Genomic DNA, 12,990 nt, shown 5'->3' on the forward strand with positions numbered 1-12,990 from the left:
TCAAAGATTCTGGATATGGAGGAGCAACTGAGTCAGTGAGGAATGATGCTTAGCAAACTCGTTGGCCTCTTCTAAAGTAACTGCGTGTCCCGCATTCTTGATTAATCATCACCAACAGAGAAGTTTCTCCCACATGCGTACAAGGACTGTAAGCTGTCAGGGAATAGTTACTACAGACAAAATACACTCAAATTTTTCAGAGCATCAGAAAAGCCAAAAATCAAACAGAGGATTTTCAAGTTGACCTTTTTCAATCTGTGGGAAGATTTGATCTTGCTCTCCCCATATCGTTAGTGTTGGCTGCTTTTCAAAAAAAAAAAGTTCAAAACATTTAGACCAGGAGTACTCTATCATGAACTGACTGCTTTTTCAAAGATTCATTAGCACGAAATAAACGATTTGACCTAGATGTGCCAAGAACAGTAAGGAACCAGTGTGATCTTTGGTAGATCAGAAAGATTTCGATCTTGAAGTATAGCCTGGATCAGTTCCCTCTTCTCCTTGACATGATCTGTGCACATAACCTGTCAGAACAGAAACAGAGAGAATATCTGGGACCTTTCTTGTGTCTCTATTCAGCCTTGCCTGAGAAAAATTCCATGAACTTCAATCATCCACAGAAGGTCAACAACATGGAATTCCAGAAAATGTTAGAAATCAACTCTCTTACATTGATGAAATCTGTGAGAAAGAACGAGGGCACGCCCATGGCAGGTTTGACAAACGATAATTAACACAGCATCAACTCCCTCAATTTTTATGGTGTCTGTGGCAACAATATGGTGGCTGCTTCATCTAAATTCGAAACCACAAACAAACCATTGTTCGAATCCTTTTCTTCCAAGCTAACCCCAGCACAGCACAAATCTTTCTATTTTTTCTTGAAATTATGTAGCCTCATAACGCAATGAGCCTGGAAAGATCCGGTTCTTTCAGGCCTAGATGTGTAGGACTCACCGAAGAAAAGAAGGTCCGGAACATAGACATTGAAACGTGATATGAACATCTGGAGATGCTTACCATATTGCCACATTGCATTGGCTCCAAAGCCATGGAGAAGCAGATCGACTGGGTTTTGATGGTTTGCTGATTCTTGGTACCCAACTTGTGCCATCTCCAAGATTAGATGAGAGGGAACGAAGACCAGCCTTGGCCAATGAGTAGCGGTAGAACCAATCCCGGTATGCAGTAAAGCTCAAACATTTGGCCATCTTAAGAAATAATGATTCTCAGATATATACACGCATAAATCAGAATTTATGGTTCTTGAATTCCTGACCTTTTGTTACAGAAATGTACAGAGATGTTACTATATCATTGCGGAAATTCAAGATTAATCTGCAGAAACTACCCTTTGATTTCAGAAACAGTATCGGGATCCGTCATACTTTGTTTGAATGGCCAGGTGGAATAATGACAGCATAAAAAAGTAAGCATAGAGCGCAAACACAGATAGAATAGTTGAAAGGATTTTCTGTCTTCCCTAAGAAAGATTCGGATCTTTTTTCTATTTTTCTTTTGGTTATTAGTAAATTCCATCTCACCATTACATTGGTTTTATCAAATTCTTCAACAGTTTATTTTATATAAGTTTATTGGTTAAGGTTTCATGCATTTATCCTTCCTGTCTATCCCTGTTGGAAAAACCATGCATTTTTATTTTGTGAACTTCAATATGTTCTGAAGAATTATAGATAATTCATCCATTAATTCCATAAATAGTTTTTTTTTCATTTTTTTTAAAATATAGATAATTCATCCGCTCCCTTTTGCCAAAGACACAGCCCTAAATCCAGGGGCGAAACCGGGAGGAGACAAGCAAGGATCCGGATCCTGCAAAACATTTTAATTTTTTTTATTTAGTATTTAAATGTGGAATAGCATGATATTTTTTAAAAAAATGTTATATTAATTTTGACCTTTCCTATCCAATACTACCAATTCCACCCTTACTTGAATAATTCGTTGTTGTTGTTAGAAATTGACTTGATTTTCATCTTTCTTTTAAAAGTTTTTTATGTAAATTTTTATTTTATTTGTTTCTCTTGGTTATCTCTTATTCTCTGCTCTTTTTAGTTCATATCATAAGTGAAATACCTTCAAGAAACCTCGAATGTTTTAGTTTTTTTCTTAAAAAAAAATAATACTAGCTTAAAACCACAGTTCATCTTTACTTAATTTGTAATTTGATACATGAAAATGGCTTTCTTTTACCCTTCCCCTTTGGACTATTTTAAACCGTCATCTCATCTTTGTGGGTTTGATTAAAAGCAGTTAATTGACTTAAATAAATAGCGAATGTTTGAATTTCCTAAGCGAGATATATGATCTGATTTCTAGAGCCACCTAATCAACACGAACAACTATCAATAAGTAAAAAAAAACTGAAGTGGAAGGGTACGTTTGAATAGTGAAAAATATTATTCACACACTTACAATACACTATGTTATTTGTATTTTTTTTCACTTTGATCCCTGAATTTTTTTTAATGTGCTCTTTTATTGCAAGGTTAGCACCCAATTGCTTCAAATTTATCGGTTATGGATAAAATTAAAAGAAAGAGGACCAACATAATAAAAATGCTAAAAATGAGTGGCATGTTTAAAATTGACGTAACAAATACACCTTACTCCTCTAATTTATAAAATTAAACCTTTTCAGTTCCTTATATTTTTATAAATCTAATTTTGATACACAACTTTAATTTTATTATTTTAAGTTTCTGATTTTTGAAGGAGAGATAGGTTTCACTAGATTCCAATATAAATAATAAAAAAAAAGTCATTATTTTCGCATATTTTAGCCATTAAATTAGTTAATATTAGTGTCCATGAATTTCATTTGATAAAAAGAGTTGAATTATGGTTATTTCAAACCTAAATATTACCTAAAAAGTAGACCAAAGTTGAGAAAGAAAAATCTAACTTAGTTTGATTTAATGTTTTTTTGGCTTTTTTTAGAGTTTCTAAGGTTGATAAATTGGTTTTTAGGTGTTATGTAGGTGTTTATGAGGGTTTTTTTTTTTTTGTTAAAAAAGGTTTATAAAAAAGATTTTTTTAGGAAAAAAATAAATCTTTCTTGATTTTTTTGACCATCACTATAATGGTTAGATTCTAGGTAGATAGCAGACCTGTCACCTTCATTTATTTTTTTAAAATAAAAGAAGTGGATTAATTAAAAAATATAAAGCTCGGACACACTGACCTAGGCTCTTTTTTTATTAGGCATGTGCACTTGAACTTTTTTGTAGGGCTTTTTATTTGCAATTCTTTTTATGGGCAATATAAATTTAATAAAAAGAATTATTAGACCAATTAAGTCCTTGGCATGGTTTATTGATTCAATGAATTATGACACAACATCTAAGGTTTTTTTATATATTTTTTAGTTAAACCTTTTGTTATCATTGGTTTTTTTATTTAACTTAAAAACAATTTAAAAAAAAAAAACAAAAGCAATTTCATCATTTTGTATCACTTACCTTGAAAAATTATGCCTAATTAGGATCATCTTTTGATTTAGGTTCTAAATTTTATTTGTTAATTAAAGTTGACTTAGATCAATATAGTAAGACATATTTGTTAAGTTTTAGCATAAAGTCATTTATAATTTTTTATTTACTTCTAGATCTAATATAATTTGTGATCAATTAAGATCCAATAAAGATCCAGCTAGAAAGAGAATAAAAGAAAGGAAAAATAAAAACACATTATCTAGTCAAATTAACTCATTATTGTCGTTTTCATTATCCGAGTTATAAATTTTAAAACTTAACTCGGGTCAATATAGTTAGTCATCGTCTTTCATTTTATTTCCTTATTTTTTTTCTTGATTTAGTCATTTGGTATATATTTTTTTTCACAATTAAACTAGGGTTACACAAGACTAAAATGATGGAGGTGTTTTTTAAACTAGATCATCATTTGAGTGAAATAGTCAGTTTGTTGTTTGCTTGCTTTATCGAACAAGTCACACCAACTTTGTTTTTCATTTATTAATACTCATGATGGTTGATTAATTTATTCTGATATATTGGTCGAGTTTTTAATCATCATTTCAAGTATTTCATATATGCAAGCAAAAAAAAAAAAAAACAACATTTAATTTTTTTAATGTAGTTATATACTTTTTACCCGACGACCTGTAGTGAAACAAGGGCCAAGGCCTAGTTATTTTCTATTTTACCCTATGAGAATCCAAAACAAAAGTACAACAATCTCAAATTTTTATAATTATAAAGTATATGTTTAAACTAACTTGCACCCTATTGGTCAAGTTTTTAAAGATATCTTATCCCATGATTAATTTATTATGACACATTGATCAAGTTTTTAACTATCATTTCAAATATTTCATTGCATGAAAGCAAAAAAACCATTGTTTATATTTTTTTTAACGCAGCTATATACTTTTTACCTTACCTGTAGCGAAGCAAGGGCCTAAGCCTAGTTATTTTTTATTTTACCCCATGAAAATCCAAAACAAAAAGGTACATCCATCTCAAATTTCTTTAATTATAAAATATATTTTTTAAACTAACTTGTACTTCAAATAAAATCACAACTCTCATTGTAGGTTGATAAATTATTATTATTATTATTATATAAATTCTCCTAAATACTAGTCACCTCAATCTATTAGTATCAAATAAGGTTAATATTCTAATTAATAAGTGTTTGATCCAGTAATACTCCGATTCAAAAAGAAAAATATTGGATAGGATTTCAAAAATAAATTAAAATCATAGAAACATTGTAATAAAGATGAAGAAGATATTCTATAGTTGGTTTTGGACATGAAAGATATTTTGGAGTTGAAAAGTTGAGAAAGTGTAGTAAGAAGTGGTACCATTTAATTATATTTATTGCTTTTAAAACCAGAAACATATATCATCACTTTTCTTTTCTTTTCTTGTTTCCATAAATGTCATGTTGATTGCTCATGTAAATGGTATTTATGAGTATGGTTGTTTTTTAAAATATTTTTTAAATAAAAATATATAAATATAATATTTTTTTTAATTTATTTTTTACATCAATACAACAAAATAATTTGAAAACATAAAAAATAAAAAATAAAAACGATGTTAACCTATGTTAAGTTTTTAAATTTGCAACTTGAATCATAAAGTCAAAATCACCCTATCAAGAAAAGGCACAGACTTCAATCCCCAAACAACTTCATGTCAAATGATAAAATTAAAAAAAAAAATTATAAAAAGACTCATAACAAAAATAGCAATAAAAAAAATGTGAACCATATTAGAAATTAAAAATAAATACAAGGATATTTTATATTTTTAGATTGAAAGATGAAATTGAAAAAAAGGTATTTCATAGTAGGATAAAAAAAATAAAAATAAAATAATAAGGACTAAATTTGAAAGAAAAAAAAGAGGACAACCTACAATTTTTTTAATTAAATGATGAAATTGAAAATAATTTTAGATTTTAGAAAATGAGATAGAACAAAAATTTAGCAATCAAAAGAATAAATACCAAATTTAAATGACAATAAAATGAGGAGACAACTCTGAATTTTGGAATAGATAGCATGAATTTTGAGAAGAAAAAAGAGAAAAGAGGAAAAGAAAAAAAAGTAGTCAAAAATGCATCTTCGTGAATCAATCCACATGCACAATTTCATATGAAAGAGCCCGTCACAACACATCCAGCACCACCGTGAAAGGCCATGTTTGGCCATTAAAGGAGGTCACACATCTCGCTAGAGAGTTCCAACTTCCCTCACTTTTCTAGTATGTGCATTGCATTCACTAGCTTTTTTTTTACCTTGTTCATTAACTTTAGCCTTCCCTATTTGCTTTATAATCTAATTTGATCTCTCAAATTTTAATTGCTTTAAATCAACATAATGTAAACATATTTTGGCAAACTGAGCATAATTAAGTATCAGAATATTTTCTTCGATGGTGCAAAAACCCTATATAGGTAAAAATAAACAAGCTATCAATTCAATTAAAAATATATATATATATAGAATAATCAAATTAAAAAAAAACTACTAAAATAATAAAAAAAAGACATAAATATTTTCCCTTTTCTAAGCAAGCCAGTCTCTGTTAGGACAAAATTAAAGGTGCCTTAAGTTTTTCAAAGCCTCAAATTCCATCCCATAAGCTTTAATTGCCCTAAACTAATAAATTTAAATTTTATTTCGCAAAACCAAGCCACAAAAATTTCATCGACATCTTGATATCTATATTCGAAGGTGGTTAAAAAAACCAGTGAAGTCTAAACCCAAAGTATTGCAGTGTCAAAGCACAAAGAAGAAATCAAAAGATCAATTTTTTAAACAAAATAACTATATCATTGTGAATTATTATTATAATTCACAATAATTTGTCTCATAATAACTTTATTGTGAGACTTAGTTTTTTATTTTTTATTTTTTGTAATTTATAATAACTTTATTGTGAGACTTAGTTTTTTATTTTTTATGTTTTGTAATTTATAATAACTTTATTGTGAGACTTATTTTTTTATTTTTTATTTTTTGTAATTATAATTAAACCATATCATACTTGTTCTTAATTTATAATACCCTTAGTAAAGCGGAAATTACAAATCATATTGTCCTTTTCCTTAATTTATAATACTCTTTTTATTTAATAATATAAAAAAATCAAAATATATTTTAGTTTTACTATGGTTTTTTATCATTATTATAATATCTTATGAATGAATCTATTCATATTTAAATGGTCTAATCATATCGAATCCAAATTGAAAACAAAAGGAACAGAAAAAACATTTAATGAAAAAATTAAAATAATAATAAAGAGATAAATAACTAAATGGATAATTTAGTAAAAGAGCATCTTTGCTTTTAAATTCAGTTGATTTAACAATTTAATCAATAACTTAGTTGACATAATTAAATCTAATAAAAAAAATAAAACATAAAATAATATTATTTTAATAAAAAAATATTTTAAGTTAATCCACCAATTGAATAATTAAAGGTAATTTTGGAAGTCAGGTCCAACGAGAACGGCAAATATCCTTACGGCTAGACAATGTTATGATTGAAGTAATATAGACATGGATACGTCTCTATAAAGAAAAGAACAAAACAAAACAAAAACACAAGGAAACTTGAATTGTACAGATGCAGATGAAACAACTGCTCCAACAAGCACCCGCAGACTATCTAAGAAAAATTTGCCATCATCATCAAAATCTCTCCACAGTCTTTCCCTTGTGAGGTAATAAAGTTTCATTCTTTGTGGTCATCGCTACATAATTACAGCATTCATGTATAACATGTGCTTTTGATTCTAATCAAATCTTTTTTAATGAATTTCATTTGATTTGACTAGATATTCTCTCGTTTTTCTCTATCAATTATTTGAGGGGATTCTGCATCTGGGTTTTGCGTGTTTGTTTGTGGGTTGGATTTTTTTGGGTTAATAATGTTCTGAAATGATTGGATTTATAGTCTTAGAGGATAGATATCATCTGGGTTTGGGTAAGTTTTTCTTTCTTTGTTTCACGAAATATTAAAATTTGGAATTATTTTATCAATAGGTTCTTTCGTTTGGTGCAAACAAATCAATGACAAAGTAACCTTTTTTCCCTTTTTGGTTGCTTATATCATTTTTTTTTCCCTCCAATGCTGCTTCTTAGCTTCAATTATTCAATTCTGGATTCATGATGTGAGTTTGTCCGTGTGTTGTGACTTATGAGAGCTTGTATGTGGATTTTTCCAAACATTCATGCAAATAGCACACAATGGTTTTCGTTTGAATCTTCCTCTACTATATATTAACGTTTCACGCTGGTTCTGTTATGAATTTCAGGTTGTTGCTAATGTTCATTTTTTGACGGAAGAAGAAAAAACTAGTTTCGATGGACGATTTACCAGACCAATTGGTGTGGGATATCTTGAGCAGGGTCAAGAAAACTGTAGATAAAAACTCTGCTTCACTAGCATGTAAACGTATCTACGAACTGGATAATGAACAAAGACAATCTATGAGGGTTGGTTGTGGACTAGACCCTGCAAATCAAGCCCTGACATCGCTCTGCAATAGGTTTCCTAACTTGGCAAAAGTAGAAATAACATATGCTGGTTGGATGTCTAAGTTGGGAAAGCAATTAGATGACCAAGGGCTTGTCATTCTTGCCAATAATTGTCCTTCTCTGACTGATCTGAGACTGAGCTACTGTACATTCATAACTGATGTAGGTCTTCGGCACTTGGCTTCTTGTTCCAAGCTTTCTGCCTTGAAGTTGAATTTCACTCCAAGAATCACTGGTTGTGGCATTTTATCTCTTGTTGTGGGCTGCAAGAATCTTACAATTCTTCACCTTATTCGATGCCTTAATGTTACCAGCGTTGAATGGCTTGAATACATTGGAAAGCTTGAAACACTGGAAGACCTTGCAATTAAGAATTGCAGAGCACTTGGTGAGGGTGATTTGATTAAGCTAGGATCTAGCTGGCGAAAACTAAAAAGGTTGCAGTTTGAGGTGGATGCTAATTACAGATATATGAAGGTTTATGATAGGCTAGCTGTTGATCGATGGCAAAAACAGTGGATCCCGTGTGAGTCCATGTTGGAGCTTAGCCTGGTGAATTGTATCATCAGTCCTGGGAGAGGGCTTGCTTGTATGTTGGGGAAGTGCAAGAACCTGGAGAAGATTCATTTGGACATGTGTGTTGGAGTCAGAGATTGTGACATCATAGGCTTAGCTAAAAAATCTAGTAACCTTCGCTCAATTTCACTCCGAGTTCCTTCTGATTTCTCTCTGCCACTTCTGATGAACAACCCACTGAGATTAACAGATGAGAGTCTTAAAGCCCTAGCTCAGAACTGTTCAATGCTTGAATCTGTCCGGATATCTTTTTCTGATGGGGAATTTCCTTCCTTTTCTTCATTTACACAAAACGGAATCCTTAATTTGATTCAGATGTGCCCAATTCGGGAACTTGCTCTTGACCATGTGTATTCCTTCAACGACGTTGGTATGGAAGCTCTTTGTTCAGCTCACTATCTTGAAACCTTAGAGCTTGTCAGATGCCAAGAAATCAGTGACGAGGGGCTACAGCTTGTGGGGCAGTTTCCTCGTCTGTGCATTTTACGATTAAAAAAATGTTTAGGGGTTACTGATGATGGATTGTACCCTCTTTCTGGGACAGACAAATTGGATTTCTTAGCTGTTGAAGATTGCCCTCAAATTTCTGAAAGGGGCGTTCAAGGAGCTGCAAGATCCGTGTCATTCCGGCAAGACTTATCATGGATGTATTGAACTTGTATTGGACTAAAAAGGGGGGTCTACAAATTTAATTTCTGCCGTCTTCAATGCATTTCTGTAAGTAAGTGATCATTATTTGCGATTTGTCAATATCCTGTCTTCTGGATCCGTTGCTTCTTGTATAATTGTTACTCATAGCAGTTAGATTATTTGGCTGTGATTGCAAAATATGTAATGCTGTAATTAACCATAAATTTGTTAAATAATACCATGGTCCTTGTGGATTTATTATGAAATAGCATTTTGAAACTTCAATTTTGCCATTTTTATCACTCGAAAGTTTTAGAAACATTATTGTAAGCATTTACGGTTTGAATTGATAGAACATATCTGCGGAACTGGTCAACTGAGAATTCCTAAACTAATGAAATGCGTGATTAAAACTCCTATGTGCCTTTTCACAGCCATAATGCAGGGCATCTGTCTGGACCTGCACTTTCAGAAACGTGTGGTTTCCCAGAATTTTTCTTCCTCGGCAGTGCTGAAGGATCAGGACAGGATTTCTGTGTGTGAGGATATTGTCCACACCAGGCTTTGAACACAAACAAGATGCTATCGATCACTCTACAGAGAACAATGATATAGAAGTGGATAAAACTAGATGACAAACTAGGAACAAGAAAAGAAAAGGGGAGATAAAGAAGGCAAAAAAAACAAAAACCCTACTTTGGAGAGTATTTGAACAAAAACAAACTTGCTATTCTGTGCAATTTGAATTACTCATGAAAAGAATCATTTTTAGTAGCTCCAATCTGCCATTTCACCTGCTCTTTCTACCATTTTCTCACTATATGATGGCAATTTGTCGATTTCCACCACCTCTGGAACCTCACGCCGTTTCTCAACACCTGCCACTTCTACCAGTTTAGGGCAGTTTGATACCCCCCAAGAAATATGGTTTTGAGCTTCATCTGCTTGCTTATTTCTTTGTTTTAAAAATATTTTTTGAAAAAAATTAAATTTTTTTTAATTTTTTTTTAATTTGAAATTCATATATTTTTAGTGTTTTTAAATTATTTTGATGTGCTGATGTCAAAATAATTTTTTAAAAAATAAAAAAAAATATTATTAATATGTATTTTAATACAAAAAATTATTTAAAAAATAATCACACCCATATTCCAAACACGAGCCATATCAAGTTCCTCTAGGTCAGCAATTTTCTGCATCAACATTAGAGAGGCTGTGGAAGGATCTCTTGGTTGTGGCCACTTTAGCGAGGTCGTTAAAAGCTTGTATCTTTTGTTGTTCCCTTGCACAGTCAAATTTGCAACTCTCCAAAACTCCCACAATAACAAGTTTTCAGAGCATCCAGATGTTTCCTATTTAATAATGATAAAGAAAATTAGTGTCGAATAATGGAAAAGCTCGAGGTATAGAACTCGAGTAGAATTATTCAATGTTTGGAAGCTTCACAATTTTTCTCTTGGTAAGGTTCATTGCACCAAAGACAAAAACCATGTACCATCATTTACACGGAAGAGGAAAAAGGTAGAATCTTCTATAACAATCAATCTTTGAAAAACTATCATAGAAATTTTAGGTGGTTTTATAACTTTGTGGTTTTGATTAAACTTATAAATGGAGTGACTTTTCATAAAGAGAAAAAATAGAGAATAAAAAAAGATAAATATATTAAAAATGTTTTAAAAAATACTAGTTTAAAAATTGCTTTAACACATGTTTTTCAAACATGTTTTAAAAAACACAAATATATTTTTTTATGATAAATTTTGACTTAGCCAAAAGATTTTAAGCTCATTTCAATCACGTGGACTAGGCTTCCCAACCTGAACAAGACCCATAAACACAACCCATGATCAAAATATAATTTTTGAAGATTAAATTGTGGTTTTTTGTTGAACATTTTTAAGAATATAAAGAATATCATAAGAACCCAAGAATCAAATCAAATCTAGAAATCAAGTTGCATCAAATCACAGGTATGGAGAACTAGACCATGTAAAGTTAAAGTTTAAAAACTTATTCAAAAGGAATAATATGCCGAATATTCCAAGAATTGAATCTGATAACCTTAAGCAAAAACTAGGTCTTCAAAGGGATTAAGAATTGATTGTTCCAAACCAGTACTTAAATTAATTAATTGGGAGGAGAAAAAACTCATATATATGTTTAGGCTTTGATTGAAACACACAAGGCAAGCTAATAACTTTAGTTTGCAAAAAAGTTAAAATGATAGACTTTGAACATCAAACCTAAAAACCTAGAAAATGATAAAAAAAAAACCCCAAAAACAAATATCCAAAACTCAACAATCTTAGCTCAAGCACACTCAAACTGATTTGCTTGAACTAATTAATGCCTCAAGAAAACAAACAAAGAATGTAATGCAATAGTTAAACCAATAAATACCACAAAACTTCAAAATGAATTTCTTCAACATAGTACACCATTATATTGATTTTAAGACTCGTTTTCATTCAAAAGTGTTATAAATATGACTTGAGAAAACACATCATTCAATCTATAACAACCAATGGTCATAGCTTTGACAAATCATGCTTATCAACACATATTTTCAATCAAACCAAGTTCAAATGACTAACATAACCATCAAAAGTGACTTGGTTATTATTTAAACAAATTATTAACCTTAAATTAATAGTTTACCATATCTTAAAATCACAAGATATGCATTCATTACTACATTGAACATATATTCATCAAAACATAATTAAACACATCATAAGAGATTAAACACATCAAAACACACACATTTTTCATCAAACTAACAACTAATAATGGTGGATGAACTTTGAGCATTCAAGACTTAAAAGGAATTATAAAGGATGTGCCCATTGATCTATATCATCTTATAAAGGGTAAATGGTATACCTTTTTATTAAAACAATTTTTTTTTCTGGATGTTCTTCTCATTTTCTTCTTATATCCATCTCTTTTCAGCCTTTGTTCTTCTGCTCTTCTTCTTTGCTCTTATTTCCTCTCACTTTTTCTCACTTTTTTATCTTTCTTTCTTCTTTAGACTTTTATGCTTTTTTGATTTCCTATTTTTTTTCTTTATGGAAAGTCATTTGTTTTATAGACTGAAATAAAGCCAGGAAGTTATAAAACCACCTAAAATTTCTATGATGGTTTTCTTAAGATAAGTTGTTATGGAAAATTTTACCTTCATCCCTATCTTCTCTAACCTTCCATGTAAGTTATGGTGTATGGTTCTTTTGTATTTTGTGCAATGAACATTACCAAGAAAAAACAACCTCAAAGTTGGCTCTTTTATAGGTGACCTTTACCTTCATCTCTATCTTCTCTAACCTTCCATGTAAGTTATGGTGTATGGTTCTTTTGTATTTTGTGCAATGAACATTACCAAGAAAAAACAACCTCAAAGTTGGCTCTTTTATAGGTGACCTTTTTTTTTTCCACTTAAGACTGAGTGAGTAGGGATACTTTGATGAGTTAATCATGAAAATTAGAGTGTAAATGTGTCATAAAATGACCTGAAACATGCAAAAGAGATGCGGATCTATCACTAGAAATGGACCACACTTCATTTTAGGTTTAGAACTCCACATTATTTATTAGAAGATTGACTTTCAATCAACTTGAATTTGTCAAGGCATGAGAGGTTGATTGAGGACAAGATGATGTCGAGTTCTTCAAGACAAATAAGGTATAAATATTTGATAAGGATCATTGACTCTTATAGAAAAAGTGTTTTACAGATGTTTG

At 30.7% G+C, this 12,990-nt stretch overlaps 1 protein-coding gene and 1 pseudogene across 2 annotated transcripts; one reads left to right on the plus strand and one right to left on the minus strand.

The window, feature by feature from the left end:
- LOC118048761 (uncharacterized) lies at positions 1–1,217 on the minus strand (annotated as a pseudogene).
- Positions 1,218–7,043: 5,826 nt separating this feature from the next.
- Positions 7,044–10,037, plus strand: LOC118048721 (F-box/LRR-repeat protein 14). 2 transcript variants are annotated; one of them, XR_012168334.1, is made up of 3 exons: positions 7,044–7,226; positions 7,821–9,336; positions 9,684–10,037. XR_012168334.1 is itself a non-coding variant. In XM_035058523.2 (2 exons), the coding sequence occupies exon 2, from the start codon at positions 7,870–7,872 to the stop codon at positions 9,271–9,273; it is 1,404 nt and encodes a 467-aa protein (XP_034914414.1). In that variant the 5' UTR covers positions 7,044–7,226; positions 7,821–7,869; the 3' UTR covers positions 9,274–9,515. The 2 variants fall into 2 exon arrangements, 1 of the variants encoding a protein (XP_034914414.1); XM_035058523.2 differs by lacking the exon at positions 9,684–10,037 and having other exon boundaries at positions 7,821–9,515.
- Positions 10,038–12,990: the final 2,953 nt, after the last annotated feature.

Source organism: Populus alba, chromosome 17 (genome assembly GCF_005239225.2).
Source record: "Populus alba chromosome 17, ASM523922v2, whole genome shotgun sequence".
Classification (NCBI taxonomy): domain Eukaryota; kingdom Viridiplantae; phylum Streptophyta; class Magnoliopsida; order Malpighiales; family Salicaceae; genus Populus; species Populus alba.

Excerpts from the sequence above, each read along its gene's own strand:
- LOC118048721 (XM_035058523.2), top strand. The coding sequence starts at position 7,870 with ATGGACGATTTACCAGACCAATTGGTGTGGGATATCTTGAGCAGGGTC.